Source organism: Coniosporium apollinis, assembly GCF_000281105.1.
Source record: "Coniosporium apollinis CBS 100218 chromosome Unknown supercont1.70, whole genome shotgun sequence".
NCBI lineage: Eukaryota > Fungi > Ascomycota > Dothideomycetes > Coniosporium > Coniosporium apollinis.
In genome coordinates this window covers 33,203-56,108 of record NW_006913332.1, presented here as the reverse complement: position 1 = coordinate 56,108, position 22,906 = coordinate 33,203, and the positions used below count along the sequence as shown (strand labels likewise).

The following is a 22,906-nucleotide window of genomic DNA, read 5'->3' as shown; positions in this document are numbered from 1 at the left end:
GTATAATCTTCCTTAGTTAGGCTAGATAGCTAATTATTTATTATTTTTATTTAGAGAATAAAGGTTATTTTCTTAGTAAAACGGAAAGCGCCTTATAAGCCTTATATAGACTATAGGTGCTGTATAAGAACGCTAAACTAGAGAATATCCTATAGGATAAGCAGGGCGGTACTCTTATACTTGTTAATCTTAAGTAAGCGGAAATTCAAGCTAGATAGCCTCTAGGAGCTATTATACTAAACCGGAAGAGAAAATAAGATGGGAAAAAGCAAATAATAGCTAAGAAAGATTTTAATAAGAAGATATAGTAGGTAAGAGGATGTATTTATTAGTGTACTAGATAATGTTATTAGTTCTTAGGATAGCACTTTCGATATTATTAATTAGATAGACTAGTCTAATACTAGCTCTATAATTAATTAAGCTATAGTAGGTTAAGTAAGGGCTAGAAGATTAGTATAAGCGTATATTAAAGTACCCTATCATATATTTTTAGAACCTACATTCTCACTATAGAGGTATCTAAAAGGGTTAGAACGTGCTCTATATTTTTATAAAGCCGCCTAGAACCTTATTATACGCCACTATAAGATATAAATAAGCTATAGCTATAAGAATAGTGTAGATGTGAACATTATAATAGAAGCTAGAGATAGGGAAGACACTAGCTAGAACGATTTCTATAGGCTAGGGCGAAGTTAGTAGAGTGGAAAGAGTGAATTAATAATACTAAACCCTATTTTAAGGGCTACTAGGAGAGAGCTACTTATAGAGAGTATAAGAATCTTATAACTTTTAAGTTGCTTTTTCGTCTACTCTTTATATCTTATAGTTATCGGAATTTCGGTAGTAGGTGTCTTTTCCTATATTAATTACTTCGAAAACCTCTTATTACTTAACGCTAACTTTACTTCTTAGTATTACACTAATGTGTTGAAGTGGGGGATAACAACCTGAATAGAAAAATGACGGCCCCACCCTCTTAGGAGTAGTATAAAGGAGCACTTAGGATTGAGTTGCTTATAGAGAGGCAGATACTTTATAATAAGGCGAGTCTAGCGGTAGTTATATTATATATACTTTTAATATTTATGAGATGTTGTGTTACTTTTTAACTAGGTCCCGTTAACTACACTTATTTTATAATTTCGTATAGTTGACGGGCCCGCCGTAGTACTAAGCTAGAGTGGAGCGGAAAGAATAAATTAATCTGAAAGGGAATAGAGGAATATAGGGTAAGAACACGAAGTGGTTATTTTAGTCATTTAGATATTGCTAAGATAGCCCGGAAGATAGTAGCTAAGATGGTACTATAGATAACGTATAGTGTTACTTAAAGGCTAGATGCACCTTTTATTTCTATTTAGCTCTTACTTTAAAGCTTTTCTCTACTTTAAGTGTTTTAGAGTGCTCTTATTACATCTATGTTTATAGAGACTACGAAACTTACTATTTCTTTATCTATTACTGTTTGCTGCAACGTATATAACTATTTATCGAGATGGCTTCTATAACTTAGTTATTTATAGCTATTTGTGTTTATTAAAGCCTTAATAGTACCTAGTCGGCCTTAACTACTATTTTTTAGCAGTAATCTTAGTCTATAGTTATATAGGGTAATACTAGTCGGTTATCTTTATTGACTGGTGCTAAGTGTACTATAGAGAAGCTGAGGAGTGCTCTAAGAAAGAGAGATTTTTAGGTAATATATACAGTTTAGCTATTAATAACGATGACTACAACCTCGGCTAAAACTCTAAATGGATAGTTAGTATCCTTAAGAAAGCGGTATTAAGGTAATATAAAGTTAGGTAGGTTGGCTAGGAATTTAGAGTCCTGTTACGGTGTAAAGAGGCTTAAGGTTAATAGGTTATATTCTATAGTAGAAGATATTCGTCGTAGATGGAATCTGGATAGTACTTTTATTCTAGTAGACCTAAAGAAGATAATTACGGTATAACGCTAGAGAGTTAAGTTATTTAAGATAGAAGTATTAGAGTTAAGAATATAGAGGAGGGTGTCTTTCTAGAATGTCTTAATAGAGACTAAAATTAAATCCGTGCAGGAAGTTGAGTTAGCGCTAGTGTTAGTGTTAGTGTCGGTGTCGCCTTTATCTCGTGGATCTGTTATTAATGTTCCTCTAGTTGTGGATAATAGTAGTTTAAGAGCTTTAGCGGTTTGCGATTTTAGTCTTTAATAGTTGTTTCTAGACGCGCCGGGATCTAGTAATATTTTGGTTTTAGATTTCTCGCTAATACTTGATGTTAATCTAGTATCAACGTCGATACCGATACTGATATCATTCTCTTTTCTTAATATGCCTATTCTTTCTTCTTATGTGGTGCTCGAAGTCATGTTTTCAGGCGCTTTATTACATGTGGTGTTTCCTTTAGTATTCTATTATATTTAAGCGGGAAGATGGCGCAAGCTATAGGCTGCAACCCCTGATAATAGGGTGGAGGAGCAATTAGAATGGAGTACATTTATAATAGACTTAGAGTTTCCATTTTCTGTTTAACCGATAGGTACTATATAGTGAAAGCTATCTATTAGTATTTTCATTTCGATAGAAACTTCTTAATAATAGTAGTGAATTTGGGCTTTGCACACTATAGCCCTATTAGCTGTATCTCCACGATTATATAGATGGAGCGGGTGTGATTAGTGGAGTTATGGTTGGTTGAGTCTATAAGGAAGGATATGTCGAGGAAGTGTAAAGAGGATATGTGTGACGAGTGGAAGGGAGTATTTCTAGTGTATTATGTGTATTAGAGGTTCTAGTTACTCTCTAGTCAATTTCTAGTCAATTTCTGGTCCAGTTCTGGTCCAGAGATTTTTAAGACTATGCGGACGTCACCCCGAAGCGACCGTCACCCCGAAGCGACTACCATGGTCCCCACAAAACTGCATCTATTGCATGCAACAGATATATCTGCCGCCGCTCCGCAGCTGGGAATCACGTGTATTACAAGTCTTGGCATGGTGGCGACCCGTTTCTTTAAAGCCTTGACGGTCTCGAACTAGTGCTAATGTTACGAAATCGTCAGCTGCCACGTCCACCACCGTTTTCATCGCCACCTGAAACCCCCATATATCTTCTTTCCTTCCCCCTTGGCACTTGCCGCCGTGGAATCCTCGCCGCGCCGCCGCATCGCTTCTCCGCCGTCCCACCGCCGCCGAAATCACTGTCGAGGACAATTTAGGGAAGATCTTCGGGTCCAGCCGCCAACTTCGAAGTTGCTCGCAGCTTTTGGGAGTCTTTGGGCGGCGCTGACTTGTAGAAACTCTTAAGCAGACTGGTGATGAAGCTAGCGCGTTGCCGTCATAATTCAGAACCGGCAAGCCTAGTAGCACAACATAGCCTCGTATTCCAATCAACACTAACCGCATTCGGAACCGGAATTCCAAGGGACGTCATGATTGGCTCGTCCAACCAGCCGGCAGTTTAACATTACTCGATGGGAGAGGTAATAGGTTGCTGGTCCCCGATGACAATCCAGCGTTGAGTAAGTAGATATCATTCGATCTATCGACGAGAATGGATCAGGAACTGGAAAGGTCCCTCGAGTCCGCCATTGATGAATTTGTGCTGAATGTAGGTTTGCTCATTTATCGCCTTTCTTCCAGCATGTCGGTTCTTTAATCTGAACTGACCCTTTGTTCAGTTAAACTTCGATACCTCCGTCGAGGATCCATGGGGCTTTCCGGATCATAAGCTGCCCGAATCACCTATCATGATGTCCCAAGAGCCCCAGGATATCCACTCCCAGAGGATTGTGCAAGGTCCAACCACCTTATATCCATCGATCCCAGGCGATCTGTATGATCCGCTTCAAGGTCTGGACGGAGCTGGCGGATGCCATTCTTTCCCGACTTCTCACATTGAGGATTCGACTAACGTCGTGCAATACGGCTCGTCGGCCGGCTACGATCAATATGGAGCTTTGAGCCCATCTCCAGAAGCATATGGCTTTACCAATGCTCAGTTCATGCCGCAGCCGTTTTGTCCAGCAGATGACTTCAACTTCGCGGACTTCTTTGATGACTCCGCTTACTTCGAAGGCATTGGATTAGAGAAAGGACTCCTATCTCACGGTCAATAGATAGTTCCTCACATGGCAGAGCCCAGTTCGCTTGGGTTAAATCTGTCGGATCGTGTTGACGCTCCGAGCTGGACTCAGCGCGAGCTTGAACCAAACCACGGCGTCTCCCTCAGGCCGGCCTCGCTCCCTGCAATGCAGCCGGAAATCGCCCTTAAAAAGCGAGCTATTAGTATATCAGTCTCTGAACGACCTGTAAAGATGGCTATGAAGGACATATCTCTGCCGGGATGCTCCTTCTTCCAGATAGACCCGCAGTTCTCAATACCTCAAGACACACCGGACGGCAATAATACTAAGAAACACGCAGCAAGAAGCAGAACGAGGAATCCATGTTTACGATACTCGTACATGAAAAAGGGCGTAAGTAACATTAGTGGTTCTTTCGATCGATCGATGTCATCGACTCGTTTTGCAGTGCTCTGGCGGCAGGCCATGCGACCGTTGTCGAGATGTGCAAGGAAGAGCTGCCGCCAGTGATCGAGAGCTGACCATCTCCGAATACATTAATTCAGACCCCACGGTCTTGGATGTTTTCAGCCTTAGTATGGCGCCCCTTTAACTTTATGGCGCCATTCGGAACTAACCCCATGGTGTAGTGGTGAATCGACGTTGCGGAGACATCGACCGCGCAACTCTAGAAAGGGAGGACACGATAATCTTCGGGATATCCTGGCCGGAGAGTCGTTGGTTTGCCAGAATCAGGTTTCCAGCGAAGAACATGCTCATTAATCTGGCCAATGTCGGCTCCGACTTCTACAACGACATTTACGTTTCGGTACCTATTCCATGCCCACTCTCTAAGGAGCGCAGAGCAAAAGTTCCTCCTGTTATTAGAGGGCGATTCGTGGATTGCTTCTTTAAACTTCACAACGACGTCTTTCACCCCCAATTCGATAAGGACGATCTCCAATACGAGGATACTATGCTGCTCTGGCAAGGTCTGGCTGTCTACCACACGATAGCTGTCGTGCAGAATGACAACCACATGTACGACGACTTAATGGGCTGGTCTGAGAAGGAAGCTCGCGCCTTCAGCGCTGGCATGTATGATGTGTCAATGGGCCATTTTACGGCTCGGCTCGATTCTAAAGGACAAAAAGCGTGTGGCGAACTTGTCGTTAATACAGAAGTATTTCCTCTGGGTCGATCTATCCGCGCTGAATCAACTGATATGCAAGGAAGAGCACGGGTTCTTGGAAATGCTCGCTGGCCCTGAAAAATTCTCTCGCTTGAAGAGCTTCTTGAAGTTCCATATCGAGATTCTTGACGAGACGCCTGACCGGGAGATTGGAGCGGTGCTTCGGTGGGGACCCCAGGAGGGACAAGCAGAGTTTGATATGAACGTTTGCGACAATACACTTTGGTTAGAATATGCAGTCTCGCGATGGAGGATGATACAGATTGCAAAGGCATATTGTTCTGGCGAATCAGAGGAGCTTGACGGAATGGACTTGGACTCGGAGGCCGATTGACAAGGCAGATCCTTCAGAGCGCACAATTCTTCTGCTGCGACAACTTTACGGCTATTATAACTGGTAGGATATGTGTGTCAGTGAGAATATCTCCGAAGAAAGAGGGCTCGGACCACCTGTGTTTGGAGGAGAGTTCACCTCACGTGACCGCAAAGCCTCCGGCGACCGCGTATGCGCGTCGCTGCCAAGATCTTCACTCTCCAACATGCTGCGCATGGGTGATTTCCCTCAATGCGAAAGCCCATTCTGCCACTCTACACACCCAATAAAGTCTTTCACTACGCAACCACCCGTCTACCCTCCCCCGACCATGTTACCTCCTCCAGTCCATTCACCAACTAACACGTCAGGCTCTTCTTTGTCCGGTCGGAAGCGCAAGCGACAAGAGGCTTCACCCGGTAGCAGCATCTACGCGGTATCAAGCGCGTCCTCAGAATTCTCTCTGACGGTAAAGAAGAAGGTTGCGCGCATTACTGATGACGAGACGTGCTGGCACTGTGGAGCACGTCCGACCGATCTTTGCCATGTTATTGGCAAGAAGGATCGTGAGGTAGGTGTCCTTCGTCCAGCTTCACCGTCTTCCCACTTTTCCAGCATGCATTCCAGCTCACGTCTCTATCTTAGTTTCCGCAGCTCGTGCAGCAAGGTTTGATGACCTTCGACCATCTCGGAGACATCGATAATGCTATCCCTCTCTGTCCTACCTGCCATCGGAATTTTGACGACATCAACAAACCCGGCTTGATCTTCCTTCCATCGGACCTGCGGTACTTTATCGATTTTGAGAAAGAGGACTTCAGATGTAGAGAATCACGGGCAAGGGATACCGGTTCCATTCCGAAACGAACCTGTCCTACCCCGCAAATGTATCTTGAGCATCAGATTCGGAATGGTATAGTAAAGGAGCAAGAGGGCACACTAGGCGGACTATACTTGCGATACACATTGTACGACTATTTTCCCAGGCTTGGTCAGAGCAGCGCCTGGATACCTGGATTGCGACCCTTTCAAGAACCAGAATCATGGCACGGCGCACCAATGGCTGCGATTTGGCGGGCGTCTCTAATCCTTGGAAATCCGTTATGCGGTATCCCGTTCAAGGAAGCAAGACTGCTGGGGGAGTTGCGGGATTTGTACAAGAGGAAGATATCCGTGAGCACCACGGGAACCGGTGCAGCTGTTGGAGGCGACAGGGAGGGTGGCGAACGACAGGAAGACCATCTTGGTCCCGGTACACACACGGACACCCTGAATCGAGTGGGTCAGGCTCAAGCTCGGGGCGGAGACATAACAACGCCGACTGGCGATACCCAACGGCTATCAGGCGAAGACCTCAATGCAAGAGGTGGCGCTGATGCTTGGGGTAGCACAGTCGACAGTGCCATAGATCTGGCGTCTGATTCTTCGAAGCGGCGAGGGCAAGAGCCCAAGCCAAGTAAGGACTACGCAAGTCGGCAAACCATAAAACCAAGCGGCACTCCTCCGAAGCAGCGATTCATCAAATCGTGCGATGTCACTCCGCAGCAGCAACCACAAATACGGTCGCAGACACAAGCCGAGCCTAGCTTCGACCTTCCAAGGCATCGACCTCGACCCCACTACACGCCGAAACAACTTTGGAAGTGGGGTCCCTTGTCAAGTAGTAGAGACAAGGTGTCCCATTTCACGAGAATGACGGGCTGGATAAAGGACTAAAGATACAGCCCACAACGAGAACATGAGATGCATTCTCTTGTATCCGACCCTTTCCCCGCCCGTGGGTGCTTGACATGGGAGAAGACTCGCCAGTGGGCCCCAGCGATATTCGGGAGTGGAGCAGAAACCAGCAGTTACATCCCACCTACACAGCGCGCATCTACAACGCGTCTAGAATTAAGATGCATATCATCTAGGACAGAGATACTGTACATACACTTGACAATGTAAACCATTATAATGCGTAACAACGCAAATTTGTCGCAATCCGATGTTTTGTGTTATGGAAGTGAGGAGGTCGCTCAAAATGAAGCTGCACAATATTGCAACTTCAAAGTAGTCTCAAAATAAACCTGAAACCACAATGACCGGGATCTAGCAGTAGCATCCCTTGGTTGAGTAGCCGGCGGGTGGGGACTTCAAAAGGTCCATATTGGCCGAGCGTGGCCGGAAAAGCAGAGGGAGATAAGGCATATACGCAACGTACAAAAGACTCAAAAATCGGCTTACCAACGCCTCCGAATTCGGAGAGTTCTTCGCATTACATAGATCATCGAGAGTAGGGCCTGCGTGAGGGTAGAGGGCGAGGCTATGTTGTCACCGATAGCCAGCGAGCGCTCAGCTACCTAAGCCAGGCAGGATACAGCGGCCCCGGACAGTACCTTGTCACAAGAGCAAGGAACATCATGCGGGAGGTCAAGAGCAAGGGGCTAGAAATCGAACTCGTGTGGGTCCCAGCCCACAGCGGTGTTCAAGGCAACGATGCTGCCGACAAAGCGGCCCGTAAGATGACCGAGAAAGGGCGTCGGCTCTCCATGCAGAGAGCCAAGAGACGGAGATGTCAGGCTAGTGCAGTAGGCCTGATGCGGAAGAAAGTCCAAGGAGAAGGAGAGGATGCCAGGAAGGTGGTAGGACCGTGGGACAAGTACACCTGGAAGCTGGATGGAGCCTTGCCTGGAAGGCACACATTACAGCTCTACGGAGCATTAAGCTCAGAAGAGGCGGCCATCCTTATCCAGTGCCGTACCAACCACTCCGTCCTACGCTCCTACCTGCACCGCATAGGAAAGGAAGACTCGCCAGACTGCAGCTGTGGCCTAGGCGAGGAAACAGTGCAGCATGTCCTCCTTATGTGTCCACGGTGGCAGGAAGCAAGGAGAGGACTGGCACGGACGGTGGGGGATAGAGGGGGGGATGTTTCGTTTATGCTGGGTGGATGGAGCAGAAGGGAAGATTGGCGTACTGGGAAACCAGTAGATGGGCCAAGGGAGCGCTGGAAGCCAGATATCAAGGTGGTGAAGGCTGTGGTATAATTCCTCAAGCACACCACTAGGCTATCTAGGCAAGGGACCGAGACGGAGGGGTTACAGAATACTCCTCTAGAGAACTGAAAGCTAAGGGCTAGCTGGTGAGACAAGGCAAAGCGGGATGAAAGGCAGGCAACTGGCTTAGGATGGCTCTTAAGTCTCCATAGAAGACTTTGTAGCCTGACAGAATCAATCAATCAATAAAGCCTGCATATCGCTCAGGGCGATCGGTCAGGGTAAATGAACTCAACTCAACTCATATATCCTAGGACGCTCGGTCGTTGGCTAATTTTGTTCTTGGCACTCGCGGGTGGCTTGCCGGTTCGGATTTACGGCCGAGAACGTGATACGCTGGTCCATGTTCAGATTACAAAATAACTCGTAAGACTCGCGGATAAGTAAAGTCCGGCCGCTCATGGATTTGTAATCGAAACGAGAGAAATACTTGAAGTAATGACCCCCATTAGCCAAGGTACACCACGAACTTTCCAGGAAATAGGTAGGTCTTGGTGAGTTGAACTACGCTATCATGGCTTCTACTACTTCCATTATGCGTGTGCTTTCCAAAACCGACTATGACCATCAATATTTTCTCGAAGTCGTCGAAGCAGACCTTGACTCCCTTGCCCAATCTTCTGTCCGAGTCCGTACCACCTTGGTCTCTCTCACCTCGAACAACCTCGCGTACTGCGCGCTCGGTAGGGTACTCCATTGGTGGGATACGTACCCCGTTCCAAGCTTCGCCTCAGCACCATACAACGACCGCCAAACGTACGGCATCTCACCCGCCTGGGGCTATGCAACGGTCCTGGAAAGTGACGTTTCGGAGATTGCGTCTGGCGCCCTTCTCTGGGGCTTATTTCCGCTCTCGACCTTCCCGGTAGACCTCCAACTCAAGAAAGCGCCAGGTACGCCTGGCCATTGGCTCGAGACCAGCGCACATCGTCAGACTTTGATGTCTCTGTATAACCGATATTTAGCGGTACCTGAGGGCGAGGCATCGGCCCAGTTCGACCTCACGCGGGCCTGGACATCCCTACTCCGACCCATATGGGAAGCCGGCTACCTGCTGAACCGCTTCGTGTACCAATCCTCTCCGGCCGATCCTCCTGTTCATCCTTTCTCTGAGTCTGGGCTTCCGTGGTCTGCGCAGGACGCGGACATCAGGTCTGCGATACTCATCAGTCTCGGCGCGTCGTCAAAGACTGGGCGGTCGTTCGCGCAGCAGGCTGCAACTAACCGCGCAGCCGGGAGTGGTCCAAAGCTACTTGTGGAAGTCAGCTCGGAGGGCGTGAGCGCGCTCGATGGCTTGAAGGTCCCCTTTCCGTATAGAGTCACCACGTATGCGGACATTGTATCGGAGGACAGCCTAGCTTGCTTAGCGCGCCAGCAAGTGAGGAGAATCATCATCATCGATTTCGGGAGCCGAGACAACATACTAGAGAAGCTCGCCTTAAGGCTGAAAGAGCTGAGTCTACAGAGCAATGCCCAGGTGGAAGTACTCGGGGTTGGAGGCGAAGCGAAAGTGTACTCAGCGGCTTCAATGGAAGAGAGAATGGAGAGAGCTGGACGGCTTGAGAGCATCCAATTCAACGCTTCTGGGGTCAAAGACAAGGCCATGGAGCTTGTGGGCGATGCTCGGTACTTCGCTGAGATGCTGGCCGAGTTTGAGAGGGTGGTGAACAGCGAGTTGAAGAGGAACAAGGGGACGCAGAGGGAAGGGCAAGTGTTAGGGATAGCATTGAAGCGGCAGACTGGACTGAGGGGAGATGGTGGAGTCGAAGGGACATGGATGAGACTGTGCAGGGGAGAAGTAGCGGGCGGAGAGGGATTGGTCTTCACGCTCTGACCGGAAACGATTTCGCTCTCCCCTCGCTCGCAAACTCTGATGGAGGGAGGGTGTTGCTGTAAAGAAGTGTTCATCCGACACAGAGACTAACATGCCATTCGAGACCTATGGACAGCTGTTCGCGTTCATTCCGAGATCTTATATATACAGAGAAACGAATGCCGAGAAATTGAAGCACGGTTACTTTGAAAAAAGAAAGCGGTGCAGATAGGATAGAAACTGCCGTCTAATGCTTCTGGCTGAGATCAGTGTTCTCCATTCAGTCTACGGGCCATTTCCATCAACCGGACGCATTCTTTCCCTTGAGCCAGCCACCGCCCCCCAATATTGAGGCATTCTGACTTTAACTACCTATCTAAATAGTCACAAGCGACTGCGAAAACGATCCCCGGTTTCGGGTTACTCAATGGATCTACTGACCATAAGCATGCTATGATACAATATTAGATATTAAGATGCGTATGGCACTTAATACTGGCTGAACGTGTACCAAGATTAATCATTGTCGGAAGGCTGATCGGTCAAGCGATTGAAGATGGTATGCGTGTCAATTGACTCCTGCTGACTAGTTATGCCCAATCGGTAGTTGCAAGCAATGCCAGCTGGCCGTTCTATGAAAACTTCCCCCCTCACGAACAGCTCCTCCAATGCCTCTGTAGTCACCTTCGTCCCTATCAGTCCCTCAGTCGTATTAAGCAGTAGCAGAAGGCGACGATCCCCAAGGCCGAAGTGCTGATTCCGTGAGCAAAGTGCCAAAAGTATAGTTGATGGGAGATTGGAACAGTCGCTGGTGAAGATGAACAGCTTGTTCGGCTGCCTCTGCCGTGTCAAACCAGATTCCAAGGGAGGCCGAGTGCCCTAGAGGCGAGTCTTTCTTTTTGAGCCATGTGATCTCTTCGATTTGGCTCCCTCTGCTGGGGAGGCTGTTCTCTTGTGCAATCTTCTGAACCGCCTCTTCTTTTGCTTCCATGTTAACTTCGTTGGTCGGCGTACGGTGGACTACTACCCCAAAGCGTGGCTTGACTACTCGGGTTCCCTGTCCTAGCTCCTGGGTCCATTCCGCGTTCCTTTTTGCTAGTTCCTTGGATCTTTCGTTCTTGAAGCGGATCAGATACCCAAGTCTTGTGGTGCCAGCTCCTAAGACTTCGCATTCCTTGGTTGTGGAGTGACTTTTAAGGGCTTGGGAAATGCTTTCAACTGCCTTGTCTGTTTGCATGTATCTTGTAAATGCTCCGGCTGCAGTCGTTGGAGTATTGGGCAGTAGCGAGGTGTTGATCCGTAGCGTGTTCGGTCCATTTCCAGACTGCGTGTTGTATGTCTGTGGCTGGGGTTGTGTGGTAGATCCTCTTGCAGCCACCGCGGCCCAGCTGATCCTCGAGGGCGTGGACCCAGGGGGTCTTGCTGCTGCTAATGCTCCTGGGGTGTGAGTAAGCTCCCGGACCAGCTCTGTAAGCTCTGTGACCTGTTGCTGGAGGGTTTTGTTTTGGTTGATCAAAACCTCACGCTCTTTCTTAGCAGTCTCCTGACCCTGCTTGAGTGTCTCAATGCTCTGTTTCTGTTGGAGGATCTCGTCTCTTAACTGGCTGATGAGGTAGGGGATTTCGGCAGCAGTGGTGATAGTGTTATTGGCGTTCACAGGTAGGGGTTGAGTGGCTTTTGTTCCAAGGGGTTGGGTGGACTGAGTTCCCCGTAAGGACGCGTCTTCTTGTGTAGCAGCTCTAACTTCGTTGGGTATTCCGTCAGCAGCTTGCTGTGCTCGGCGGCGGGCGCGCGTGGTAGCTGCTAGTGGAATCCTCTCTTTGTCGGTTGCTCGTATTCGAGTGACTGTTGGTGCCTGAGGCGACGCCGGGCTGGAATTGCGTCGGGCCCGGGGTGTTAGGGGTTCCGTGTCTGTCATCCTGCACGGGCCAAAGCGATGCACGAGCCAAGAGGTTGAAAATCGGTTTAAAGGGGATGACGGAAAGTGGTGATTTTAGGGCCGTCCCTGATGGTCCCGCTGAGGCGCTGCACGCCTTGAGATTGAAGTTGAATGCTCTCCTCGATGTGCGCTTTCTTTTGCTGGTAGTTTGGCCCTGGCGGCAGTCCTGGTTCTACTCTTCGATTCGGTCGGATTCCCCTCGATTCGATTCGGCTGATTGATTGATTGATTGATTGATTCCTACACCTCCTGAGACCGGAAGGTCTCCCTCCTTGACTTGACTGATTGATTTGACTTCGGAGGCAGTTAATGATTGATTGAATTATTTTATCTACTGCGTAGGTTGTCGCATGGCTTGCAACAGTTGCAGTTTTGGTGGCGACCGGCTGGTCGCTTCCTGGTGACATCGAGTATCTAATTTATATTCTCACTCGGATATTAAAGCGCTGCATCTGTTCTATCACTTTGTAGAATAACTCTGCGAATGCACATGTTGAGTGGGTGATCACAGCCGTCAAGGATTGAGTTCTCGGTGGTTTTAGTGTCCCGGGAATCACGCGGGGAGTGGGGCGTGCGCCTCCATCAAGACCGCATAAGATACCCCATCCACCCTACCTTCCGGTCGACATGGCTCGCACCCGTAAAGCCACTAAAATCTCCACCATCCATTGCCACGGGATGTTCAGCGCCTACACGTACCACATGCGTATCGAAAATTGCGGCTTTATCATGGGACTGCTAGCCACGACAGTCGCACCAATTGTTGGAAAGAGGTCACCAAACAGCATAGGATCACAAAGTCAAGATACGGAGGCGTGTGGAGGTAGGGCGCACCCTTTTCTTGCATCCTGCACCATGTCATCGCTCTGAGGCGGATGCCAGCTAGGTGGCATGCAGCCGATGGAAGACTCTTCAAAATGTTCTGCCGCTTTATATGCTTGCGCAGATCGCTGATCTCGTTAGACGGAGTGAGCATCGCAGCTCATCCACTTTCAGCATCTGATGGAAGCTCTACGCTACGCTATCGCTGCCAATTTTCTCTGTTGTTTCGAGAGACTCGGCTGATGCTTGTGTATAATACTCTGGTGATGGAAAAGCTATGCAAGGCATCATCACGCCCTTATGACCCCAAAAAATGTCGTGGCGCTCATTGCCCATCAAAAAGCTCGTCGAACTCATTCATCAAAGTAGTAGACGTCAAAACCGAAGACGAAAGAGAACCCGTCGCTAACCTCGAAGTTCATCGGGGGAAAGCCGGAGCTCGACCAACTCATACGCCATGCAGCGCCATCCAGTAATATTGACAAGCAGGGTGGGATATTATAAAAGCCATCCCCACACCCATATCCTCTTGAAACACCCGAACATCAGTGACCGGCGCAGATCAGCGCCACGGGAAGACCGAGGTCATCAAAAACTCCTTCATATGCTCTCCGCTGCTCCAGAACAGCTCCTTCCCTTTGTTTGCCGCTACAGCCGAACGGCCCTTGGACAGCCAGCGACTCATAGCCAGCTGCGTTCCGGAGCACTCAGCTCTCTGCTGGTCCTGAAGGATGGACTCCATGACGCGCGGCTCGAGGTTGGCGGGGCTGAGGACGACAGGCACGTCCATGACCTGCTGTTGCTTCTGCTTCCGGCTGTCGTTCCCGGCGATGCGCGACAGTGGAGCGAGGGCATCACCCCAGGTGCCAGTGCGCAGCGTGACGTCTTCGAAGTTGAACTCTGAGAACGCGCGCCGGTGGCGAGAGATGAATGCGCTAACTTGGGTCGAGTCCATGGTTGCGTTCTCGAGCTCCATGTAGCGCAGTCGGGCAAAGTTCAGTGGACGGAGACCCGGTTTCTCGGACGGGGAGTCAGATGGCTGCAGGCATGGTTCCTGGTCGAGGGTGAAGGGCGAAGGGCCCTTGTCGCCTTCCCAGCGGAAGCGAAGACGGGTCAGATGTGGCGAGAAGTACCCAAGGTATGAATGGAGGATTTTCAGATGTTCGGACCGGTTTGACTGCTCGAAAGGAAAGCCATCCATTTGGATGATTAATCTCCGGATCTGCGCCCATCGGCGGGATGCGCGCGGTGAATTGCCGAAGCCGAGCAGTGGCTGGAGATAAAGGAGGGCCCCAGGGTGGATAGGTAGAAGGGAAATCGTGTCGAGGACCTCCAACGGCGCCGTTTCGACGGCGATCCGGAGGGATCTCAAGGCGTAGTCGATGGCGCTGCGTCGATATCGTTGACAATCGTCTTGTCCTGGGCAGCTAACTTTGAAATGTGCCAGGCATGGTAACAGTGAGAAAGCGTGGATGAACGAGGGGATGTTGGTTGCAGCATGGAACAGTGGTGGATACTGTTTGATCAGTAGATCTGTCATCTCCCACGAGCCATACTTGGGTTCCTTTACCTGGCCGATAAGAGTCGATGGTCTGTGTGCTTGCGGGCTATACACGAAAGCCTGCTCCGCGCCGGTCATAGGATCGACCAGAGGAGGCAGGAAGGTCTCCGGTGTGTGAAGCATGTTGAACGAGACGGTCCGCACGTGATGCCCTATCCGGTCCAGCGCAGCCATACGAGCCGGTTTGGTGAAGGTGCTGGGCTTGAAGGTGATGCTGATCTCCTCGAACATTGACGGAGTTGCGCGCATCGCAAAGTCATGGCAAACGAGATGGAGGTTCCGGAGGTCTTCTTTCTCAATAGATGACAAGAAAGCGTCGCGACTGTCCTCGGACAGCCAGAACCTCAAGAACGCCGAGCTTGTGGAGTGGATGAGGCTGCATACTGAGCCCTGTGAGCGAGACGGTGCTGCAATGGCATTGTCAGATTGGTATCCTGCGAATGCGCTCCTCGTTCGCTCGAGAAGATTTCAACGCTCTGCATCTTACATGGACGGCCGGTCGTAATGGGACTTGGGATCTCTCCAGACAGCAACCTTGACGACTGGCTCGCCTGGCTCGACTGACTCGCATGGCTACCGCCAGAGGGCGCACGTCTCAACGCTGGATGTGGACTGCCCACCATTCGTGATGTTTTATCATGAATTGCATAGAAAACAGATGGAGTGCAGACTAGGACCCGATCGCGGTGAGGAAAAGAAAAGCTCAGGTAAATCAGGCATCGTGCCGGCCTTCTGCGAATATTTACAGGACCTACACTGTCACTGGGTATCACAGACACGTGAGATCCAGGTATGCGTCAAGAGACGCCTGAAGAGAACGATCGCAGCTCGACAAAACACGACCATGAGAGAAAGCGGACGGATTTTCGAAGGAAACACGACTATCGCGCGACCGTGAGACTAGGTATCTGGCGTGCCGGGCGCGATGACTGGCTGTCCTCGGGCTTCTTTCGAGCGCCGATCCCTAAAGTTTCGTGTTTCGACCTCCGAGCGAGTGGCTGTGGAGTGTTTTGTAGCGGTCAGCCCCAGTTTGCAGTGTGGGTTGCATGAGGAAAGCGGGGCCGGCTTCTCGCATCTGTGTTCAGCGCGTTCGTCGGGTCGATCGAGCGCGTATAACGTGTTTGAGTCTGTTGTTTCTGTGTTTCGCAGCCCCAAAGGGAAGTGAGCGGTGTTGTGATGCGCGTTAGGCTGTTTGAATGCCGCGTGTCTGCATTTTCGGTATCGTTCGCCGCGGATATAGATGGATTTAACTAGTAATATGATGCTAACCTCAGCCCTGCTGCGTTATAGTGACAGCACGCATTGTGGCTGCTACGCTGGTTGGAGAACCGAGGAAGCTGGAGAGAGCTTTGTGTCGGCTTTGGCTATCCGCATGCTTCGAGAGGCTGTGGCTATCGCTGGCTAAGGCAATGTGTGCGCTCCTGGGAGTTTCCGGACTCGCCTCAGCACCTCCTTTAGACGGAGGGTGTATATGTGCCACCTCCCGAATTATCGACCATAGCTGGAGCGAGTATCGCTAGCGACGGCCAACCAGGGCGAGTCACTGACTAGAAGAGAGGAAACGGAGACATACAGTTGGGGTCTGTCCGGGCCGCAGATCTCAATGCTGAGCACGTCCCGGGAGAATGCTTTTGTGCTTCCCGTGGTGGCTCCATCCAAGCCCATCAGCCTAGCGGCCTCCAGTATCAAGCTGGGCACTTCGCTGAAATCTTCGATCGACGCATTGAACTTCTCCAGCTCGTCCTGTTCGTGTGTGGGTCTGCGGCTGTCAGGTGTTATCTTCGTCTTTACCGATGTCGTGTTCCCACGTCGCAGGACGATTTCGGTTGCGAAGCGTGTGCATAGGTTCTCTTTTCGTGGGAACGGAATCTGCGTGATGGCCTCAAGCACAGAGCTCTTTCCTGACGATTGATCTCCACATACGATCAGTTGCGGAAGCTGCAGAACACTAGTGAGTCCGATTCGCCTTAGCTTGCCAACAGTGTCCATAATCTTCCGTTGATCCGCATCTTGAAGTGCCTCCAAGGAAGACGTGTTAAGAGAGCGGCCAGTGGAGGGAGGTTCGACAGCCATAAGTGAAGGACACAAGTCTGAAAACCCTCCCAGAACTCGAGAGGGTCTCTGAGCACCGAGAGATCCGAGTAGTGGGAAATTACACGCTTATCGTGGTGATGTTCAAAGAGCCGTGGGGACCACAACCCGCTGGATTGTAAATCGTACCTTGCATTGCAGCTACGCCATGCGCATTCACGAAGCTCCTCTGCAATATCACCACCAATCGATAGACACGAGTCCCGCTGACCGCAAGTCTGCAGCGGATCATGTTGAAGTCAAAGCCTTGTTTCCAGCGGCGCCAGTCAGAGCTGCAACTGCGGGTGAAGATGCACCAGCTTTCGCAGCATGTACTTCCAGACACCCTGAGTTACGGGACGAAGAGATTCGCTGAGATTGGAGAAAGGAAGAAGTTTCAGCGGGATTTTTTGTGCTTCATGCACCATACTCAAAACTGCAACTGCGGGGTCAGACTTCACAGATCGCCAGCTTGCGGGCGGCCATGCAGGACTCCATCCTTCAGCAGCCAAAAGCTACTCCCCCGCTCCCGCCAGATTGTATTGCTCAGAGGCGGCAAACGTGGCAGTGGCAACGCACAGTTGAATTAACCAAATGCGGCCGCTACGGCATGACAGGGGAAGGGCGGCAGGCGGGTGACCGGACTAGCGCCGATCTAAGGTTTCCCGCTTACCGCCCGCTGATTGTCGAGCGGAAAGTCTGGCTGACTTGTTGGCATGCAGTAGAACTGCTTGCGGCCGTCTGTCGCTTCGTTGTGAAGCACTCTTCGTCTCCCTAGAACAATCTCAGACACACGAGGCTTTCTTTCATCAAAACACTAACCGCTCGGGTTCAAACAGTATTCGCTCTTACACGGCACACAATGTCAGCCATGAACAAAGAGTAGGTGTCGCTACCCCCTTCATGATCCGCACTAGACTAATGTAGTGACCATTCAAGAGTGTTTTGCTCTGATATCTTCCGCTTCAAAGTTGACCACGGGAAAACACAGTTTTCACTGCATACCAGACTCGTCTCTCGCCATTCCGATGCCCTTCATGCCTTGATGGTTGGAGGAATGCGGGAATCAGAAGATCGGTCGGCTTTCCTGGGACATCTGGACGAGGACACTTTCGCTCGATTTGTAGAGTACATCTACTCGGGCAATTACACTGCGGCAGATCCGCAAATGAATGGTAAACCGTGTTCGACGGCTCGCCAAATGTGGATGAAACACCGGTAGCGGGAGTTATGACGCCAACAGCCGACGCTCTGCCTGTTTCTCAAAAAGCTGATGAGGACATATTTGGGGGGCTTTGGCGTCGCAAAGAAAAAAGCGAAGCTCGAGGCGCCAGCGCTTCCTGCCCTAAGGTTCTCTGTTCCCAAGGTGGTGCCATTCCACACGGACTCAGAAGCTAAGCGCAACGTTCGGCCAAACGAAGATTATACGCGTGTGTTTCTCTGTCATGCCCAGTTGTACGTGTTTTCGGAGCAGTACCACATTCAAAGGTTGAAATCGATGGCAGCCCGTAATCTTTACGACGCTTTACGCCAGTTCAGATGCTACCCACAACGTATCGGGGACATCGTGCACCTAGTACGATACACGTATGAGAATACGCCAGAACTGCAACAGAATGAGGAAGCACTACGCGAGGTCGTCGCACATTACGCAGCTGGCAATTTGAAGTGTTTGATGCAATTCACAGAATTTGGAGGTTTTGTGGCACAATGCGGGCCTTTCGCGAAAGACCTTTGTAAGAAGGTTAGTCAACGGCTGTAGCTACTTGACACGGCGAGAAGTCAAAGAAGTCAGACTACGTGAATGAGTGGAATATTGAAAGGATGGAACGGCGCGGAAAGGGTTCAGTTGTTTTGAACAACATGCCTTTGATTGTTCCATGCTGGATGGTCAGATTACACGAAGCCCTGCCAGTAAATCCACCAACTCTTCATCCAACGTGATCTGGCGCTGGTGAGCGTTCCGTCGTATGTCATAGTAGTCGCATGCTCCCGACCTGCACACATAGTGCAATCCTCTTGCAACCTGTCTGCCTAGCCCTGAAACCTGCATCCTACAGGATTCTCCGCAGTAGCACGGTGGATTTCTCCTATCGTTGCCACGAGTGTCGTCAAAGCGTAGAAACTTGTCGCAAGGAATGCATTTGTAGTAAGGACGCCCGGCATTCCCATTGCGGTTCGAGCTTCGTGTAGTCAGCGAGCTGCCGGGCCTGTGACACCTGCGGCAGTCGGGGACCGTGGTAGGAGTTGAAGCAAGATGTATCCCTTGGAGGGCGGCCATATCGTAATATGTAAGAAGTGACTAGTCTCGGTAACTTAGCATATTAAAATGTCAATCATAAGAATTCATACACTTGGACTTTTCGATGTATTTCAGATATCGGCGAGTAATGGCGGTATGCTGCACGAAACACATTGACCCTAGCGGCATCAGCTCGACTCATATATGCGAAGGCAGCCTTCCTCCGGTTCTCCTGCAAGCAACACACTTCGACACGATCCATGGGTATGGGGTACACTATCCCCATGCATTAGACACTCGCTAGCATGCCAATGGGTTTCGTCGGTGGCTGAGAGAAGCCAATGCTACATTCGTGCAATAGCGACCTTATCCTTCCTAGCTCTTCGCTTCCACTGGCTCGCTGCCACCTGCGCGACTTGGCCTTATGTGATCTTTTGAGTGCAGAGTCATTGGCGATCCTTTCACATCATAGTGGGACGTGGAGCGTTTTGATACTTCTAAATCTATAGCGGCACGACACGCTGGAAGCGGAGAAGACATATTGCAGCTGTAGAGCTAGGGGCTGTTGGAAAAATCTTGCAAAAGCTGGCTTGTGGTTAGCTGCCCGTAGACCGACGCCCCCATGCACCGTCTTCCGAAGACCTCTTACTTTTGCTTCCAATGTAAGAGATGAAACGGACCCCGCCGCATGGGACTTTCAATACCCACCCTAAGCTGCGTAGTGAGAAAACAGAAGCGAACTCGAGAACAGAAGGCAGACGAGTTTTGGGCTTGATGACGGTCAAATCAATCTACTGGCTCCGCATGTTCATTGACATTTGGGGCACGCTATGACCTGCAAGCCAGAACCAAAACATGAGTTGGTTTCCGGCGGGGGAAGTCAAGCACTTCCCCGGTGCAGAACCGCACCTGCGGCACGTGGCCGCAACTCCTCGGCACCAGGTTGGTGATCTGACCTTGGCGGTCATTCATGCATGGAAAGCAAACTGGATCCAGCTACTTTGACCGCCGCTACGGTGACTGTAAGCGCCCCACACGCCTATGCTGTTCTTGCATTTTGCGTGGCCGAGGCAGCTAATCACGCCCTATCTCGCTTTCCACTCGGTGTACTACCTAAGGCCTAGCATCGGACGGCCTTGACATGATAGTTTAGAAGCCGCTAAAGCATGAATAGCTAGACGAACAAGTGACTAAACTGACTAAGGGCAGACCACTGAACAACCAAAAGCTGACCAAAGGCTGACCAAAATTCTACCAAAAACTGATCAGGAAATGACCAGAGATTGACCAGAGTATGACCAGAAACGGAGTCAAATTCGTCGGACCACAAATTGTTGGACTCTCCAGTCATTTTAGCCAAATCAATCGATCACAACTTGTAGCGCGGGTGCACTCTGATCTTGGAAATTCAGTGTGGGAAGTCCAACCCATGCAACCACTAGTCGGATGATGACGAACTGCGAACTTGGCGGCCAGCATAGCACCCGACCTCTTCCTGTCCTCAGTAAAGTTGGGTGGCTAAGAGCTTCAATGATGGCTATTCCGTGAGCAGAGGCTGGCTATATACTGGATGCCACCCACCACCTTTCTGGTTGATGATTCTCAACAATCCCAAACGACAACAAGCCATTTTGGATTGTGCAGAGGCCAGCCTTGGCTACAAGAGCTCAAAGACAACTCGACACAAGCATTTCAGGAGCAGCGAAACACGAAGCAAGCATTTCAGGGGCAGCGAAACACGAAACATGAGAGCTGGCATGCTTTGTTTGCCGTCTTAGCGGGCGGACTAGGTTCGGGAAACCTCGGCTAGCAACACAACGTGTCCCGCTGACGGAAAGGCAAGAAGTCGAGCCTCCTGGAGGATTTTGATTTTGGATAAGGCCGTTCTCACACACACACGCACACTCTCTGCAAGGCTATTCTATCCATCCGCGGAAGCGGAAGTCTATTGTGCATCGGTTTTCAAGCTTGCTGCCACGGACTTACACGTCCTTCTGCAAAGGACTGGTAAGTTGCGGCTAAGTTTATTCACCTTGCGCTGCATTACTTGGTTTCCTGTGGCCGGGTACGCATCAAGGGCCTATGTGCTGATATTCAGGGATCAGTCGTCAACGATGAGCGTCAAATCGCTCAGAGACTTTCCATCTCCCTCTCCAGGCCACGTCATCCTTGCCGCCGGCGTCTGCCTTCTTTCTTACATGCTGCTTGTCTTGTTCTATCGCTTGCATCTCAGCCCACTTGCAGCATATCCCGGCCCGAAGCTCGCTGCAGCAACGCATTTGTGCGAGTTTTATTACGACGTGGTGAGAAGGGGCCAGTTTGTGTTCAAGCTCCGGGAATGGCACTCACGATACGGTGACTACATTCAAATCTATCAGGCTTTGCTGCTGCTCATTCCAACCAAGGTCCAATAGTCCGAATCAATCCCGATGAGATCCACATTTATGACAGCGACCACCTCCTGTCGTCGGTATTCACGACCAGCAGTGGCAAGCGCCGCGAAAAGTATGAGGTTGCCACGAGGGTCTTCGGAGCGCCGCAAGCCGCCATTGCAACGGTGGATCATGATATGCATCGGATGCGGCGCGGAGCGATGGGTCGGTTCTTCTCAAAGGAGAACGTACGACGAGTCGAACCAATCATTCAGACCATGCTGCAGCAAATGTTCGCGCGGATGCGCGAGTACCAGCAGACGGGGCGTCCTCTGACCGTCTCATTGCTATACAGCGCGTTTACCGCCGACATCATCACCGAGTATGCCTTTGCCAAGCCGAACCACTACCTGGACATGCCAGACCTAAACAAGAAGTTCTTCAACATGATGGTTGGAGTGCACGAGATGGGAGCGATGGCGCGATACTTCAAGCGGCTGTTACCAGTCCTGAACTCAGTGCCGCCTTGGCTTGTCACTAAGCTGAACCCCGGCATGCGCGAGTTCTTCGTCTTCCAGGAGGAAATGAAAGAGCGTATCCGGGAGGTGAAGGGGAAGAGCGATTTCTACGAGAAACTCGCACACAGGACCGTTTTCCACGAGATCCTCAACAGCAACATCCCCGTGTCGGAGAAGACGGTCGATCGGCTGTGGCAGGAGGCGGAGATTGTAAGCGTTGCAGGCACTGAGACTACAGCGTGGACGCTCGCGGTCATCACATTTTACCTACTGGCCAACCCCGAAATACTGAGAACCTTAAGAACCGAGCTTTTCACCATCACCGAGAAGTCCGTGGCGTGGAAGCAGCTGGAAAAGCTACCCTACTTGACCGCCGTCATCCAGGAAGGCCTCCGGCTGTCCTTCGGCGTCACGTCTCGTTTGGTGCGCACCTGTCCCGATGAAACCGTCAGATACGAAACAGATGGTAAGGTGTGGGAGATTCCCTCGGGGACACCTATCTCGACAACCGGGCCGCTCTATCATCTCGACCCTTCAATCTTCCCCGACCCGCTCCGGTTCCACCCGGAACGTTGGTTGGAGGACGGTCAGAGTCTTGACAGATATCTGTGGTCGTTTTCGAAAGGGTCGCGGCAGTGCTTGGGTATGAATCTCGCGTACGCGGAGCTGTACCTGTGCCTCTTTGCCGTATTTCGGAAATATGCGGGCCCCGGAAATCAAGGTTCAAGGATGGAGTTGTTTGACACATCAACCGAGGACGTGGAGTTCAAGTATGATCTATTCGTTCCATATCCAAAGATTGAATCAGAGGGCATAAGGGTTGTGTTGAAGGATGATTGAAGCGTGGGTCATGGTTCGTCGGCAAGGAGGGTGAAGTTTGTCGTAGTTGCGGTTTGATGTACGAATATGATGGTATAGTAGATGGAAATTCCAGGTCCTTCTAATTTTCGCCAGGTATGAACAGTGATATCAGAGTG

At 50.3% G+C, this 22,906-nt stretch overlaps 7 protein-coding genes across 7 annotated transcripts; 4 read left to right on the top strand and 3 right to left on the bottom strand.

Moving 5' to 3' along the window:
* Positions 1–3,538: 3,538 nt before the first annotated feature.
* W97_08953 (uncharacterized protein) lies at positions 3,539–4,103 on the top strand (the record flags this gene model as incomplete). Its single annotated transcript, XM_007786820.1, has 2 exons — positions 3,539–3,595; positions 3,666–4,103. 2 exons carry the CDS (start codon positions 3,539–3,541, stop codon positions 4,101–4,103), a joined length of 495 nt encoding a protein of 164 aa, XP_007785010.1.
* Positions 4,104–5,885: 1,782 nt separating this feature from the next.
* On the top strand, positions 5,886–7,270 carry W97_08952 (uncharacterized protein; the record flags this gene model as incomplete). The annotated part of the gene is made up of 2 exons (XM_007786819.1): positions 5,886–6,125; positions 6,200–7,270. 2 exons carry the CDS (start codon positions 5,886–5,888, stop codon positions 7,268–7,270), a joined length of 1,311 nt encoding a protein of 436 aa, XP_007785009.1.
* A 1,836-nt stretch (positions 7,271–9,106) lies between these two features.
* Positions 9,107–10,426, top strand: W97_08951 (uncharacterized protein; the record flags this gene model as incomplete). The annotated part of the gene is made up of 1 exon (XM_007786818.1): positions 9,107–10,426. One exon carries the CDS (start codon positions 9,107–9,109, stop codon positions 10,424–10,426), a length of 1,320 nt encoding a protein of 439 aa, XP_007785008.1.
* A 691-nt stretch (positions 10,427–11,117) lies between these two features.
* On the bottom strand, positions 11,118–12,323 carry W97_08950 (uncharacterized protein; the record flags this gene model as incomplete). The annotated part of the gene is made up of 1 exon (XM_007786817.1): positions 11,118–12,323. One exon carries the CDS (start codon positions 12,321–12,323, stop codon positions 11,118–11,120), a length of 1,206 nt encoding a protein of 401 aa, XP_007785007.1.
* A 1,405-nt stretch (positions 12,324–13,728) lies between these two features.
* Positions 13,729–14,976, bottom strand: W97_08949 (uncharacterized protein; the record flags this gene model as incomplete). Its single annotated transcript, XM_007786816.1, has 1 exon — positions 13,729–14,976. One exon carries the CDS (start codon positions 14,974–14,976, stop codon positions 13,729–13,731), a length of 1,248 nt encoding a protein of 415 aa, XP_007785006.1.
* A 1,239-nt stretch (positions 14,977–16,215) lies between these two features.
* W97_08948 (uncharacterized protein) lies at positions 16,216–16,800 on the bottom strand (the record flags this gene model as incomplete). The annotated part of the gene is made up of 1 exon (XM_007786815.1): positions 16,216–16,800. The coding sequence occupies one exon, from the start codon at positions 16,798–16,800 to the stop codon at positions 16,216–16,218; it is 585 nt and encodes a 194-aa protein (XP_007785005.1).
* Positions 16,801–21,153: 4,353 nt separating this feature from the next.
* W97_08947 (uncharacterized protein) lies at positions 21,154–22,769 on the top strand (the record flags this gene model as incomplete). Its single annotated transcript, XM_007786814.1, has 2 exons — positions 21,154–21,394; positions 21,445–22,769. 2 exons carry the CDS (start codon positions 21,154–21,156, stop codon positions 22,767–22,769), a joined length of 1,566 nt encoding a protein of 521 aa, XP_007785004.1.
* Positions 22,770–22,906: the final 137 nt, after the last annotated feature.